A 17305-nucleotide genomic window follows, 5' to 3' on the forward strand; every position below is an offset into this window, starting at 1 on the left:
AAGTAACAATTTAACAATCAGTTGCTCTCTAAAGTAAAAAACAAACAGGAGTCTTCTTGTTGCCAGTCATTTCAGAGCATCCACAACAAAGACCTTAAGACACTACCCAAAGCAAGTAATTCTGGGAACCAGATCCAGGGAAAAGTTGTTAGATGTTGACAGGTGCTCATATCACTCTTGTACAGGAATAAAAACAAACAACGTGTTCTAGAAAGCACCTCTACTAACAGATGAGGTTGTTCTCATTAACGAAATCCACCATCACTAACAGCAAAGACAAATCCCTTTGGGAAGGGATGTCCTCTGCTGCAGTGGGAGCATATTCGTCTTAGGCTCTTACCTGAGTGTCATATTTTGGCATTTCACTAAGCTCATTTCCCTGCACATTTTAGGAAGTGAAAGCTTTGCACAAACCCAAACTCTAACTGTCTGACCTTCCAGAGGATCAGGTCAGCTGGCTGCAGCCTTGGTGCTGAAGCTTTCGTGAAAAATATGCAGGCAAATCACACAAATATACAGGTTCATCCTTGCATATTTGACACATCCTCTGAACAGTCTGTGAGCCCAGCATGCCCAGAGTGCAGCATCACGCATGCATTTCACACTGACAAGCTTGCTGGCCATCCTGCAGCCTAGCAGTTCCTCATGTCACATGGTGGTGCTCCCATTTCACCATCTCCTGCAGCCTGATGGTGTCTGAGCACAGCACAGCGCTGCATTAGACTTTACAGAAGATGCTGCTCAAGATTGGCTACTGCTGAGGGCTGGCCTTGGTCTGACCAGTGCAACTGGAAACAGACAAGCTTGTACTGTGCCTTCTTGATAGTAGAGATGCCTCAACAGGCCTCCTTCCATTCTCAAGCTGCTTCTGATCTGGAGAGCTAGTGCAGCAGCACCATGTTCCACAAGCTGCAATGAATCTTCTGTTAAAACAAACTGTCTTCTGGGGAGCCATCACTCACCTCTCTCTTCTCAAGTGACTCAGTTGAAGATGATGTTGCTTCACACTTCAGTACACAAAGGGTAAAACATTTATCTCCTGACTGTTTGATTAAGTGCATCAGGCAGAGCCCAAGGCCACTTCTCCAGAGTCCTATTTTATTGAGGTGCCCAAAGTGTGATTTTCATTTCTGTTGAATTGACTTTCTGGGTTTGCCCACCAGATAACCCAAGTCTGAAACAGAAACCAGGTGGCTGGCGTTTTTTCTCCTCAACATCTAACAAGTTTCTTTACCACTCATAGAGGTCAACTGGACTGTGCCTGTGCTGCCACTGCACAGCAACACATCAGTGCTTTCTAAGAGTTTCCCAGTGTCATTTACTTCAACACATCATGTAAAAACATCCAAGTGATGGGGCTGGTAATGCTCACAGCTACACACAGAGGAGCCCATGTTATTTCCCTGTGTGCCTCATCTCTCATATTCACTGGTGTACTGTGCACAACTATTCTTAAAAAAACCTCCGCAGTCAGAGCTTGGCTTTGCAAAGTGGAAGAGGCTGCTCCGCTTCCTGCTCTAGCTTCTGGCTGTGTGGGACAGGCAGCAAGAGCAGTTCTGCTTGCACCAAAGCAGAGTGGAAAGACCTGGATAACAAATGGGAGGCAGGTATCTGGCTCCAAGGTGCCAGTTTTACTGTTGGTTTTCCAAGCGTTTGAAAATACACTGGGAAATTGTTTTTTCATCCGGACAGGAGTCTGCGCTGATCAGGTCTGCCAGTCTCAGCTTTCAGCTGACTAATATGATTCACTGGGGATCTTTTCCTACTGTTCTATTTAAGACAACTAAAGGCTTAAAATCCGTGTTATAATTTTCTCAGGCTTTTAGTGAAATGGCAAAACAGACAAGAGAAGGACTTTGAGTAGCTATTTATTCATGCCTTCTCTGCTAGCTTGTACATGCCTGTAAAAACAGAAAATCCATGATGGTTATGCAGACCCAAACAATTTACATCTTCTTAACTCCTTCACTCCTCGGGAAATTTTTGGACACAATGTCAGCTCACACCATCTGTCTGAACAAAAGGTCCTCAGAATTCAAGTGGTATGGCGCTTTCATGTCTGCACACAGCCTTGATGCCACAAATAAAATCTCACGCACCTGTGCTCTAATTCTATATATGGATATGTAAATAAAGGCTCAAAAACCAACCAGGGCTTGCCTGATTTCCATGAGTATATGCATTTCTAAAAATGGAGTTCAGAGTTAGCAAAGATAAGCTTTATAGTAACTCTAGCCAAAGACAGGCTGCTGTTGAGAGCTGGCCTCAGTCTGACCAGTGCAAATGGAAACAGAAAAACTTCCAGCTCATTCCTGGCAAAAGGCACTCTGTGTATCTTAAAAAATTCCAGTAAAGAGGAGATTGGGAGGAAGTGAAAGATAACAGTGAATGGCAGTGACTATGTCTGAGAACACAGAGGCACCAGAACTCATAGCTGTCTGCAAAAACTTGTCCTGGTGACCTGAGGGGAGTAACAGGGAGAATCCAGCTTGTCCTTTGAAACCAGAAGTCCATTAGGACAGCAGGGAGGGCTTCTTCTCCGCATGTTGGGCACTCATCCTGCTGTTTTTGAAAGGAGAAAGGGATACTCACGGGAAGAGGGGGTTGCATTTGGAGGCTGCATTCCAGTTCCCACTCTCCCAGCCTGGGTACAAAGCTCCTCTCTGTTCATTTCTCCCATGGGAGTTTTTGCTTTCTTTGAAGCAGAAACAGTGGAGGTGGTACAATCCTCAAGAGTCACCATGTCACCAGGGAGGACAAGCTAGCAGTCCCCAGCAAAAGTGGTAGATGTCAGCTATTCCCTTGAGAGCCACACCTGAAGAGTTTGTTAACTCTTTTATTACAGTCTCAAAAAAATAAAAAGCCCCTCGTGCATACAATCATAGGATGGCTTGGGTTGGAAGAGACCTTAACGCCCATACATTTCCATCCTCCTACCGTGGGCTGGTTGCTCCCACCTACTCACCTCCTCAGGGCCCCATCCAGCCCATCTTTGAGCACCTCCAGGGATGGGGCACCACAGCTCTCTTGGCAGCAGCACCAGCGCCTCACTGCTGCTCTCCGAGAAAAGAATTCTCTCCAAACTTCTAACCAATCTAACTTCTTCACTTTGGAGGTTACAGAGCACTGGAATAGACTGTCCGGGGAAGTTGTGGAATCTCCTTTTTTGGAGATATTCAAAACCTGCCAGGATGCTTACCTGTGCAATTTGTAGGCTCCTGCTGTAGAAGGAGATCTCCAGATACATGATCTCCAGAGGTCCCTTCCTACCCCTACAACTCTGTGATTCTGTGTAACGAGACATGCATGCCCAGATCCTTCCTAGGACTTCTAATAAGCACTACCTTAAATGAAATGCATACTGTCTTGAATCACAAAAACATACAATGTGACTGCTGGGCTAGGGAAATAGATAGTTAAATAAAAGCTAATGTAATAAAGGCATGTAATAAAGGCATGAGACAAAACACAATGGGAAGAGATGAATGTATTTTGGAACTGCACTGATCACTTAGAAGAATGCTCTCGCCATGGGAAGTTTTTCCTGATCACCCTCCAAGACACTGTCATCTTCCTATCTGCACAATCTGTGAGCAGTGACTTGAGATTTAGACTTTCTCTTGCACTGTATCTGCTTCATAGCACAAGTCAAACCACAGCACAGGACAAATAGATTCTTGTAAGGCATCGCTGATTTCATAGCACTTCTGTTGTGACCACTGGCAATGGCTTACAATGAGGTGGTGTGCACTTAGTAATGCTCGTGCCATGCACTGTCATGTCATGAGGTGTCAAAACACATCAACACAGCCTTCATGCTAACTGTCATTTGCCTGTAAAGGGAGCCCACACAGATAGAATTTACAGACACAGGCTCTGTTCCATAAGGAACAGTTATTTTTGTATATAATTCATCAATAGCTACCACAAGTATCTTTCCTACTGATAGCTCATTATCAGGATCATACAAGGGACTCCCTTTTACACAGGAGATGCAGAGGAACTGGTCAGATATCAAAATCTCTACTTTTTTCCATTTTGAATAGATAAATCAAATTGACCTCTGCCTGTAAGAGATAAACTACTTTACTATTAAATGCAGAATAAAACTGAGCAGTTAATATAAACACGATGCTAATGTTAGCAGGATGTATTTAAATGAACATTTAAGGCATTTAGAAAAAAGCATTTCTCTGTAAGTGTGTTCAGCCACAAACCACTGGAAGCACAAGCCATGCTACTCACTACTACACTTCCATGCTCAAACACAACGACATTAACACAGACCACACACAATACCTTCAACTTTGACAAGTGTCCCAGCTCTTTAGCAGCACTGAAAATCAACTGTGTGCCCTATGATTGCAAGAAGGTAGGAAAAAAAAGGAGGGAAAAAAACATTATACACAAGATTTGCATACTTTTTCTTTGAGCAAGTCAAACCAGTTCCCAGACAGAACTTTACATAACAACCCCAAGGCCTATCTCAACAATCCTTCTTGTTACTATATTATCTAGTATAAGACCTGGCATTTCTGCAGATGCCAAATCCAGATCTACATCAGAGCATGACATTGTGCTAACTGGTTTACTCTTGCTTCAGCAGCCATACATTTAAATAGGATGCACCCTGTTGCACAGGGCTTCACTGGTTTTAGGGAAGGCAGTGTACTGGCTTCACCTCCAGGCACTCCTCTAGAGTTCAAGTCATCTAAATACATGTAGATAAGCACTGGGTAACATCAGTTTAAGCAGTGATATACAATTGATGACAATCTCTCTAGGAAAGTGCAGCCCAATCAGTGATGAAAGGGGTTAAGAATGTATCAGGTCAGAAGCAAAACTAGATCTGAACCGTTTCCAGATGAGGCAAACAGAGTATATGTTACAGCATCTCCTTCATATGCCAAAAACTGACAATGGCTCTTCTTCACTGTGGCTTACTGATATTGTATGACCAATGAAGAAACAAAAAATGATGATAAATCTCAAAGACAGGAAATTTTGCTTTTAGTCACTCACACACTGATAAAATAAAGCTTTGAAATATTTTCCCTGCAATAGTTACAATAGAAATATTTTTCCTTTCCACCATCACAACATTTCTCTGCTGTATAATAAATACCTCTTTTGCCTGGGAACTTAAGCCCAGTATGAAATGAGAAAGACAAAAGCAATCAAACTAATTCTCTAGTCTCCTTCCCAGACATGTTTTACAAGGTTCACTGAGATTCATTTTCTTCCATTTTGATCTCTTTCATTGATCTGCCTTTTTCTAATGAAGTCACAGCTGCCCATTTCTTCATTCAGAATAAAACCCTAGCCTACTGTAACTCAGGCCATTAATTGTGTATCCATCATACTGTGAAACTTTCTTCTCCACTTCAGCCCTCTGTGGCTAGCACGATTTGGGCTTCCCCATGAAGCTACAGGCTCTTTCCTTCTTTAATGTCATTTTCATCATCTGTCTCAGAAAAGCCTGAGGTATGTCAGGGGAGATCTCTCAGTGACAATCTTTGGCTCTCCTCAGCTTGTAATGAGTTATTAGAGGCTACCATTAAAAGTACATTAAAAGTGGTCTGTCTTGGGACTCGTGCTCCTAACGTCTTTATCGTTGACATCGATGACAAAATTGAGTGCACCCTCAGCAAGTTTGCTGATGACACCAAGCTGAGTGTCACGGTGGAAGGAAGGGATGCCATTCAGAGGGCCCTCGACAGGCTGGAAAGGTGGGCCTGGGTGAATTTAATGAGGTTCAACACAGCAAAGAGCAAGGTTTTGCATTTGGGCTGGAGGAATCCCAGGCATCCATACAGACTGGAAGGAGCAGACCTTGAGAGCAGCCCTGCAGAGAAAGACCTGGGGGTCAACAGGTCCTCAACATGAGCTAGTACGGTGTGATTACAGCTTGGAAAGCAAGTGTTATCCTGGGCTCCATAGGAGAGGGGTGGCCAGCAAGGACAGGGAGGTGATTGTCCCTCTTTACTCTGCTCTTGTGAGGCCCCATCTGCAGTACTGTGTCCACGTCTGGAGCCCCCAGTACAAGAAAGACAGAGAGCTGTTGGAGAGGGTCCAGAGGAGAGCCACACAGATGATCTGCAGCACCTCCCCTACGAAGACAGGCTGAGGGAGCTGGGCTTGTTCAGCCTGGAGAAAAGAAGGCTGCAGGGTGACCTCATTGCAGCCTTTCAGTACCTAAAGGGAGCCTGCGAACAGGAGGGGAATCAACTCTTCAAAAGGGTTGATAACAGCAGGACAAGGGGAAATGGTTTTAAGTTGAGGGAGGGAAGAATTTAGGTTGGATATCAGGGGGAAGTTCTTTACAGAGAGAGTGTTGAGGTGCTGGAACAGCTGCCCAGAGAGGCTGTGGATGCTCCGTCCCTGGAGGTGTTCAAGGCCAGGTTGGATGGGGCCCTGGGCAGCCTGGTCTGGTATGAAATGGGGAGGTTGGTGGCCCTGCCTGTGGCAGGAGGGTTGGAGATTCGTGATCCTTGAGGTCCCTTCCAACCCGGGCCATTCTGTGATTCTGTGATGCATATAAATGTTATCAGAGGTATCACCTGGGGGTTTCCCAGCTGAATGCCAGAAATAAGATTTCAGGGACAATCAGACACATTGTTGGGTAGCACTTTGTACACGGATGTTTCTGCTTGGGAAAGCATTCAGAGAATACAAAGCTCATCTCTGGGGTCTGCTGGCTCTCTATGGACCACATTTACCCAAAGGTCTCCAGTAAATGCAGTTCTCCATTCTACAGTCCTTCTTCTCTCTCCTCTGCTATCCTTTCTTATCTCAACAACTTTCACCTTTCACTTAACCACAACTGACGTGAACACTGCTCATGCCATATCCCTGGAATTTAAACTCAGCAAGATGCAAGACCAGAATTATTACATGGCCCTTTGTGCCTGTTTATGCCAACCAGTTTGCCTTTGCAGTTGATGACTTCTTCAGTATTCATTTGATGCCTTTTAACTCAGTGCTCTGTGGAGCAGGAATTAGGTTCTGTTGCAAAAATGACTGTTAAAAGTATTTTTTTTTTCCTTTGGATTGAACTTAAGATCAGCCTCACTGATGCGTTCCCCTGAGCAAAAAACCTTCTTCATATCTGCCAGTGGAAAGAGCAGGTATCTTTGTACAGAAGAAAAGCGTGAGCAGCTTACAGCAGTAATAAAGGGAAACTGAGCTCTGCTCTAGGGACACTGGACAGCCTCTTCTCTTTACAACAGTCTAGAATTGAATTTCTAAATGAGATGCTTTTTTCTGTAGTTTTGCCACCTTCTGAAATTGCTCAAACTCTGTGATTCCGTGACCTGAATTCAGACACCCTATTACACTGCTCTCACCATAACCCTCACCTGGCCCTCACTGATCATCAGCCTTTTATGTTTGAATAGAAATCAATACAGAGTGAACATTACTGACTTTATAGCTAAACAGAAGCTCTTGGTAACTGATTAAATTCATAACTCTTAAGGGAAAAAGGTGTAGGCAAGGATGGCTAATGCATCCATAAGTGAAAGCTTTTGAAATTAGACAAGGAGCTTAACTTGATGCCAGTACCTTACAGGAATTCTAAAAACAACTCTCAAATTTTTCTGTGTTTCCAACAAGGAAAATAGGACATAACTGCATTCAGAGAGACACAAACAGAGATTTCACTTTGGGACACACCAGATTATCCAAGGGACACAGCTTCAAACAGTGTTTTGGTACCCAGTATTGAATGCTGTCAGATACATCAGCTATTCAGTGAGACTGATCATAAGGCTTGTGGTCTTAAAACTCAAGGTATTGAAGACTGGGGACCAACCAGAAAAACAGTTAACAATTGCTTTTTTTTTTTTTTTTTTTTTTTTTTACAACCCAGACTTTGAAAAAATGAAGTAGCTCCAAGATACACTAACGTTAACATTTCTTGATCCAGCCTTTCCAGTTTTCATTGGATTCTTAATCTTCACATATATATTTCAGCAACATTAACTAGCCTAGGCACGTAGTCTGCCTGCTGCAGGCTTCAAAAGAGGGTAGGTCAGTAACACTGAGCAATACCCAGTGACGTGACACGCTTCAAGGAACAAAGCTGCTCAGATAACTGCTTTGCGGCGCTTCTTGCCCATTTTGCTAATCCTCATCAATCAGTGCCAATCTCTGTCAATGTGTCTGCAAGGAGAAGTTATTTTACTGCCGTGCCGTTTGTCATCAGTGCTGGAAAAGCCTAATGAAAAACTGGACAGCTGCTTTCTCTGCCAAGTGGTATTCTTGTAAACAAGACGCTCAAGAAGTTATTAGTTATTCATGGAAAACATATTGCAAAGTTTTACAGACAGCATTTATTCCAGGTGCAGCTATAGGGAAATAAGGCGACTATGCTTAGATATTGTGTACTTTTGAGAGAAACTGCTCACAACAGGATTGATTCAAATGTCAAGGACAGAAGATGAGGGATAATTAAGACTCCTATGAATTGCTTCTGCTTAGCTTTTGACAAATACAGCTGGAAAGAGGACAGACCTTGGACAGCATCAGTTTTCCAGGTCCCTTCCACATCATTAATTTTACCTTCCTAAACTTTTTTGGAAATCTGAAACAGGTCCACAGTCTGCAACATGGAGATTTTGAATTTCCTGTTAAAGATCTGTGTTTTTTTCCCCAGTAAAAGCATTTGGAAAGAGATCATCAGCTGATTCAAGCCTAATTGCTAGAAGCCAAAGGAACTGTACTGATTTATATTCCCAGAGACTCCAACTATCACACTTTAGCTCTGCTACTGCTCCATTGACAAAGTTAGGAAACAAAAGCCTACTGTCTTTTGAATTTCAGTCCTTTCTTGGAAAACGTATCATTACTTGGGCTTATTTTCTGAGACACATTAATGCAAGGAAGTTTTATCTGACATTGTACATTCCTTTCTTAAATCTTTTATCTTCTATATTCAGCAACAATGAGACCTGCCCCTTTGTTAGCAGCATTTAAGTTCATTTAAAAAGCTTCACCAACCTATCAGAAATCGGACTTTTTTAGGTGCCATAGCATACTAAACACTGAGGGAATAGGTTTAAAAGAGGAAATGAAGAAGAGGAAATAACATCCTTTAGGTACAAAGGTCTGAATACATGTGCAGGTCACTGACCATCATTTTACTGAAGGCTAAGAAAGCTTTTTCTCCCCACCAAGACAGTCCTGGATTCTTTTGAACCTAGCAAGCACAAGGGAGAGGTTTGATTTAAACTAATACAAGCTTAGAAAGTCTCAGAAAAGCTCTTAAAAAGCTCTACACTCTCCTCCAAGAATCGCTTTGGACTATTCACAGGGAAACCTGAAGAACAGTCAGTTTGGAAGTCATATGTAAAACCTGTCTGCAGCTTAAGGAAAATTTGTTTTTATCCTGCACCATGTATTCATTTAGTGAAGAAAAGTCTGGCGAGTTGGGAAAAGCACAGCAGGAGCGAGCAGTGGAGTGTCACATGAACGGCCGCAATGTGCCGTGTGAAGTAAATAAAGGCAGGCTTTGGAGGAATCATTTGTGTGTGAATTAAGCAACCCCTCATTGACCTGACCAGTCACTGATGAAACTATCGCTTTGTTCCAAGGGAGAGAGAGAGAAATATAACTCTAATCTGTTAATATCCCCAAGAGCTGTGTGCTGAACTTCAAAATCAGGATTCCCAGATAGCTATGTTTGCATATCCACTCACCCAAGACAGAGTGTTTAATTAAATGTTGATCTTTACTTAAAACAAGTGAGGCATGAAGTGCTCCGTGAATTACAGGAGATCATGTTGCTACTAATCTCACAACACACCACCAGTCAATACCCAGAGAGGCAGAAGCCAGTCACCTGAGAGTCATTAAGGCACTCAGTCCATCAGTGCCAGGCTACCAAGTGCCCTATCTGCACTGCATCACTCACACACAGTAGCTGCACGCTGTCTCATCTGAGCCCCACCCTACAGAAAATCTTTCAAAAGCAGCTCAGAGTGGAAGGGAAAAGATCAGGTTATCTTCCCTATGCTAAACTAATTTACATGGAACAGATAGGACTGGAGAATAGCAGGTACTAAAGCACCTTGCAGTGACGACTCACGCAAAGTTAGAGATACTGCAGTGTGTAGAGGACCTTCTACCTGAGAATGCCTTCCGTGACCACTATCAGAAACATATCACATCTCTAGCAAGTTTACAGAAAAGAGAGAAATTAAATATTCCAGAAAAGGGACTCTTTCAACCATGAACTTCCTCTCCACTTAAGGTCTGTGGAAGTGTTCTTGGAGGAGCTCGAAACCTGGGGTTTACTGAACATACAGAGGTATCATCAGGACTTTCTCCTGCCGAGGGCTGGGAGGAGAATGAGTTACATTGCTGAGACCCCGTCCCCTCTAAAGACTGCTTCTTAAAGCAGTTCAACAGAAAGAAACAAATTTCATCTTCTTAATCATTTTTTCTTCCTTTCTGGATTGAAAAGAAAAACAGATGATCACTCCTAACCTGAGCTCGGAGCAAACAGTCTTTAGCAAATTTATGCCTCACACTGATTTTGTGCTTAGCAAGGATGACAGCACCGTATCTCGGTGGTTCTGTTTAAACTCATCATCATCGAGGCCAGACGCAACGGTGCTCTCAGAGCAAAACATCCTTACTGCAAGTTGCAGGTTTGCATCATTAATCTACATGCTGCAACCCAAGAAATCCACTCAAATTATTTAGGCAACTGCTAAATAGTGAAAACCACTATTGTTCTATTCACTACTGGGATGAAATAAATTAGCATTAATTAGTCACAGACCACAAGTTCTCTCCAAAACAGATGAAAAGAAGTCCTGGATCATTTCCAGATAATGAGGTTATGGTTCAAACTTTACACTGCCTACAACTGAGTGTCATCTCCAGAGCAGCTGGGTGTGCATGACTGACATTTAATCGATTGCTGTGGTTTCTCAGAATTGGGAAAGAGGTTAATCTTTCATTGCTAAAAAACGTCCCCACATTAATGGCACACATTCATTCAGCACGTCCACACAGCTGAACAATTATATAAAAGACCGCTCTGAAGGAAAACTGGACACACTTCCAGTTCCCCAACTTCAGAGATAGAGAAACCATGCCAGCCCATACTGATGTTAAAACACCATGGAAGATGTAATTAAAAAACAATGCTAAATTAACCACTTTTATGCAGAGGAACACCTGACCAATGCATGACAATAATTAGGCAAAGTGTTTACAGGCATTGTTCTAATGCCATGAAGCCAACACTAACTGCCAAATAAGCCCTCTTACACAGTTTTCTCTAAGGGACTACAAATCAATGTGAGTTGATATAATTGGCGACTCCTGTTAGATCATGGATATTGAATTGTTTTTTTGTTTTTTCTTTCTATAACGTGCTCTGTATCTTGCTAACCCACTATAAATAGAGCTGCTCTCTTACTTTAATAGATGTGTTTTTCCATCCTAGAGCAGTCTCCGTGCAGACAAATTTACCTGGACAGATGACTCATTAGGCAAGGAGCTGAGTTACACGGGGAATGGCAACACTTTCTGCTATGAGTCAGGAAGGAGAAAATGCTTTACCGTATGGTCTGTAAGAGGAGGCAGCACAATCAGCTTCTCCATGGTATTCATTACCACCCTCCAGAGCTCTTTCAGCACCCGTTTTAGCACTGTCTTTTCACACACAGTTGCAAACAGTGTCAGGCTGCGGGGAGAGAGCAAGAAATGAGTAAATTCAAAATGCAATTTCCAAGGAATAAGGAGATGTGTATGGGAGAACCAGTGTCCCACCCAATGCAGTTTTTCATAACAATTGCTCTAGAGGTAAATAAAAAAAAATCTTCCTTTTTCATAAAGTACAGTATGCCTTCGTTCTTGGAGCTCTAGAGCTAAAGCCACTGGGATTACTGACATCTTTGATTTTAGCAATTTCTGTTTATGGACCTGCAGATTATGCAGGATATCACTAAATTGTTATTTGGAATACTCTCATCCATAACAGGCACAACCAAGCTGATTCCTCTTAAGGAACTTCCTGCTGCGTGGGGCTTACAGAGTAAAAAGGAAAAAAAACATACAAATACGGAATAATGGGTTTATATCTTCATGGGTTCATTATTACGATCCTTATTGAATAACTGAATGAATACTGCCCATACTATTATGCATACTGTTACTGCAGAAATTTCTGCCTTTGATAGCAGTTGAAGTCCTTAAATGAAAACCACCTCAGAGCAATGACAGGACTAATCTAAATATTGTTGCAACTGGATTCATCAGCAATCACCTACCACGTGTTTATTATCTTCCATATAAAGCAGAATGCTTTATCTCTCTGTGGATTCCTCCTTTACTATTGTGCAGGCTACCAAAAAGGCCAAGATTTTCTTTGAAGCCCAACAATCACTTCCAATGGCATTTTGTAACCACACTGGGAGAGCTATAAAGGAGGAACTCTGCAGCCACTAACAGTGCACAGATGGTAGCCAGCTCTTCTACAGAATGTAACATAGATTTCCTATTTTACCCATAGCCAGTTTGTAAACGAGTGAAACCGAATAGGAACAAGATTGATGTGGGTAGGATGCTGGAGGCAACAAAAATGACTTTCCTTCTACAGAACAGGGAAGAATATACTCCAGGCTTAGACTATGACTTGTGCCATGGTTATATGAAAAGTCTGTAGCACCCTAAGCTTCCTCTGATTCAAAGGAAGGCATCTTCTGAGGATCAGTGAAGGCATACAGGGAAAATGCTCAAAAGAAAGGGCTCCTAGATAAATGCTTGCTGCAAAGGGTCACTTACCACATGGTAACAAAAAAAGAAAAGAAAAAAAAAAAGATGAGATGATGAATTAAAAAACAACAAACTTATTATTTTAAACATGTAGGTTTTCATTTCTCTCACAGCATTTGATAGGAAAATATCAGGCCACACCTTTCAAAATAAAGAACTGCTGTGCAACAACAGGAAGTTTAACTTCATACTAAGAGAAAAAATATCCTTTGGTGGACTGAGAGCTGTTAAGAATTACATGCAGATAGCAACAGAAAGTCCCTGAACAACTGAATAATGTTGCATTGTGTTAATGGCAACATTTAATTAAAGCAATGGATCTACAGTTCATCTGAGTCAAGCTTGATCTGCAGAAAGCTTGTGTACATCACCTAGCTCAGAAGTGTATTTTATAGTCAGAACAGCACTGGCTATTGAATAACAGGCTGTGTATATATCCAGTAAGCATTGCAGCATGCTTGCTAATTGGCTTTAGAGTAGTTTGTATAGGAGATACATGTAGAGTTTACGGTGTGCACCAGTCTTTTCCACTACCTGATCAGCAGTGCATTTTGCTGATTGCTATAACTGCCAGAGGGAAAAAGGGAAATGAGGGTGAGATATGGCACTGAATGTAGATTGAAGAGATTATCCATGCCATGAGAAAAAGACAGATATGGGAAGAAAAACCATTAATCTTTCCTGAGAATTCACAGGCTGGACAACTCCAGAGCAGCTCAAGAACGTGGAGCTATTCTTCCTTCCCCCACCGCATTGCCAATCTGATGTAATGTATGTGTAACATGTATCTGAGCACTCACTTTCCATCCAGGAAATCCATTAATGGCCTCAGGACATTATCTGCATCTTGTGCAACCGTGTTTCTGGCATTTGCAGGAACATTTCCTGTCCCTTTCACTTGACAGAGGATATCAGACATCTGCTTGACACATTCATCAATACGAGCCTGAAAGCTGGGCAGGTAAGAGAAGCAAAACCAAGATTATCAATAGCAGATCTTGCCACTGGTACATAAAGGAAAATATTGCAAGTCCATAAACTAGGCACTCAGTTATACACTCTTCCTCCCTGAGATCTGCTCTTTATTTACTTACTAATATTTGTTGCCAAGAGGCATGCTATCCAGTTCCTCATGACCCATCCAAAGTCTTGAAGATCACAGAGACAGCCTGAAAGCAGGTACTGATGGAAACCAGTCCACTGCCATACAGGCTGTGTTATACCAAAATGTCAAACTGGGATGTGGGGCTCAGTTGCACAATGAGCACGCTGTGCTCATCGACATGCAAGAGGCATACACAAAGCACAGCTACCTTTCTATCTTTTACTGCACAGAAGAGGTTCAAAATGAAATAATACAGTGGTTAAATATGATGAATAGCACAACAGAACCATCAACATATCCACTCAGAGAATAAAAGGAAACACTATGACATTTTAAAGAACAATTTCTAACCACAGACATGACATTTATATACATATCATATATATATATATATATCCACTAAAGGCACAGAAGCTTGCATCAAGGAGGAGAAACCAGTGCTAGTAGCTCAAGCAAAGATTTAAGAGCAGAAACACCTGCTTTATGTAAGTGGCACAAACTCTTGTGTGACTCATTAGGGCACCCATGTATTGGGTCCCAGCATAAAACTCCCTCTGCCATGTGGCTCTAACCTTCCTTCCCAGCCCATCACCTCTTCCTTTTCCTGCAGTGCCACTCTCCACTCTTGTGGCATTTCTGCTTCACTTCCAACCTTTATCTCCCTGGAGCAATTCCAGACTGATGGCGTGTTCTCCGCATGCAGCCTCCCCTTCCATCTTCCCTTCTATAACAGACAGGAGCTTGCAGCAACCAGTTGTGGCTACAACAGCTTAACCAGGAGAGTAAGCCACATCAAATACAACAGTACCAACAATCCCCTGTACTGCTGGCAGCCCTTATTCTGTTGCAGGATAATCTCATACCACAGTTCTTCCAAACAGCACACTGGCTGTGAAACCCTCGCTTGAAGACACTGCAAGCCCCCTGTCAGGGAATTAAAAAAATAAATGATTTTTTTCAAAAGTAAAAGTTAATGCAGGGCAAAATTATCACCAATTACAAAAAATGGTGAAACAGTTACTGTGGCAACGGTTTACCCGAAGCTCTTGCACACATACAGGTTGACAGGAGCCCTTGGCAGCAGTCAGTTAAACCAGCCTAACCTCTGCAGTCAGACAGGGCCCTCTGCTCCCCCACTCCCGCAGGAATTCCTTTCCTCACTCCTGTCACTTCCAAGAACAAAACAGCAGCTAGCCTTGCATGAAGCATGAGCCCTTTCAAGTTTCCCCTTCTCTGTCGAAATCCTTTAAAGCACAAAATGCTTCTGTTTGTAGACATAGCCCTCTCTCAGCACAAAGGTGGCAAGGTGCTCCAGATACGTGCTGCTTTCCCAGCAGGTGCAATTAGTGCACGCAGATGAAGCACGGTAAGATCTTCAGTGTCAGGTTGCACAGTGTTGTAGGAGCAGATGTTTACAGCTAGGTATAGAATATCATGCATATCTGTCTTACCTCCCACATTTACATCAGAAGCTCCTGCTTATGTAGTGCACTGCAACTTCACTTTTCATTCCCTATTACTGCTATGGAATAAGTGAAGCATCTGAGCTGTGTGACTGGTTAATCTCTTGCTGGCACTTCTCTCAAACTCTCCATGGTATGTATGCTGATGCTGAATAATCTCTTTAAATCATATTTGCAAATGTCAAGATGGTACCCTAATTGTCTTGTAGCAGTGACACCATGGAGACAGGTTTCAGATACTAAAACTCAACCCCTAATTAAGATTTCTCACTCATCCTCCACCTAATTATGAATCTTATCGATTCAACTCAGTTACTACTCAGATCTCTCCATTTCTTGCTATACCATCCATTACTGGCAATGGGAACTCCCCATTAGCTCTGTCTGCTCAAATCCAGATAAAGGCTGACAAATCCTACCATGATTTTTGGTCCTAAGTACTGCAAATCTGTAGCCTGTACAAAGCCAGCTTGGTACAATTTGCCTTATTTCCCTTACCCAAGTTTCTGCTATTGACTGTATGTGCCTGTATTAATCTTGTTATACAGCACAACATGAAATTAATGGGTTTATCAGGAGAAACGGTTGCTTTTGAAGATCAGTTGGGAAACCTGTAATTCTAGATTTAGTTTAACTGACATTTTTATGGCCCACTCCAAAATTTATATTATAAATTCAAGCACATTTTCATCCTCAGGTAAAATGCATCATGATTTGAAGTAAAATTTAATTGCCATCTATTACTCCAGCAGTTCACTGAAACACTGCAACAAGTCAGTCTCAAATTCTAAACCTTTTCCCTTTGTATTCAATACTCATTTAACAATCAGAAATCAGTGAGCTGTTTCATGCATGTAGAGCAGAACATTTAAACAAGAATGCTCTTCATAAATGCTAAGTTGAAAACAGCTTTCCAAGCAATAAAAGAGCAGACAATTCTGTTACTGACAAGCACCGCTTACAGAAAAAAAATTCTCTGTGTAATTCAAATACATTTTACAGTTGAGAGATCTCCGTTTCTCAGCATAGGAATACAGAAAAGAGGGACTTACAAAGATATTCCTCACTCTCTTATATGGTCTCAGTATTTAAAAGACCATGAATTTATGGGAAAAATACAATGTGGTCAACATAAATTTTTCTCTATCTGACTAAGTGAGATTAGAGAAGGATCTAGAAAGGAGCACTTCATGAGCAGGGACTTTGTTATACTCACCTGTTACCAAACACTGCACTCAGTTCATCCAAAACGTTGTTCAGCTTCACCTGGAGCTCTTTGAGATGGTCGCTTGCTTCTGCATCCAGCTGTGTATGAAAGAAGGGCACTTAGCTTGAGCCCAGAGGGCAGTCTGTTCTCCTTTACACTGCTCTTGTTCCCTACTGAGATCACCCTTAACAAGCAGGTAAACCACCAACACTGGATTTTACCAGCTGGGATCCTTTCCTCCACTGCCTCCTGCTCTTAAAGAAGCCACAAAATCATCAACAGATACTTGTCCAACCAAACAGCAGCAAGGGCTGTCTCTGGCGCCAGCATTCTCATAATCCTCTTTCTGATATTCATAGAGTTAAGAAAGTGAATCTGCATTCCCCATGGCCAACAGAGCAAGCAGGCTGAGAAATCAGCAAGTACTGATTTATGGCCTCAAACTGCACCAGAGGAGGTTTAGGTTGGATATGAGGAAAAACAGAAAGGGTTGTTAAGCACTGGAATAGGCTCCCTGGGGAGGTGGTTGAGTCACCATCCATGGATATGTTTAAAAGCTGTTTGGATGTGGTGCTCAGGGACATAATTTTAGCAGGGGGGGTTGTTAGGGTACTATGGTTAGGTTGTTGTTGGACTCGATGATCTTTAGTGTCTTTTCCAACCTGATCAATTCTATGATTCTACGATTCTACTGCATGTTACCTTGGGTTCATGGGTCATTTAGTCATTATAAGTCTAGAC

The 17305-nt window shown here is 42.2% G+C and overlaps 1 protein-coding gene across 9 annotated transcripts in view; it reads right to left on the reverse strand.

The window, feature by feature from the left end:
- UNC13B (unc-13 homolog B) overlaps positions 1–17305 on the reverse strand; it is a 205622-nt gene that overhangs the window by 11369 nt on the left and 176948 nt on the right. For 8 of the 9 annotated variants that reach the window (XM_052670161.1, XM_052670162.1, XM_052670163.1 and 5 more), the window contains 4 exons: positions 16574–16662; positions 13590–13742; positions 11575–11698; positions 4300–4356 (listed from right to left, as the gene is read on the reverse strand). In XM_052670161.1, coding sequence (XP_052526121.1) covers positions 4300–4356; positions 11575–11698; positions 13590–13742; positions 16574–16662 — 423 coding nt within the window. The remainder of the gene's footprint in view (positions 1–4299; positions 4357–11574; positions 11699–13589; positions 13743–16573; positions 16663–17305) is intronic. The other variant, XM_052670164.1, reaches the window with a different exon arrangement.

The sequence above is a fragment of the Tympanuchus pallidicinctus genome, unplaced genomic scaffold, assembly GCF_026119805.1.
Source record: "Tympanuchus pallidicinctus isolate F22 unplaced genomic scaffold, pur_lepc_1.0 scaffold9, whole genome shotgun sequence".
Lineage (NCBI taxonomy): Eukaryota > Metazoa > Chordata > Aves > Galliformes > Phasianidae > Tympanuchus > Tympanuchus pallidicinctus.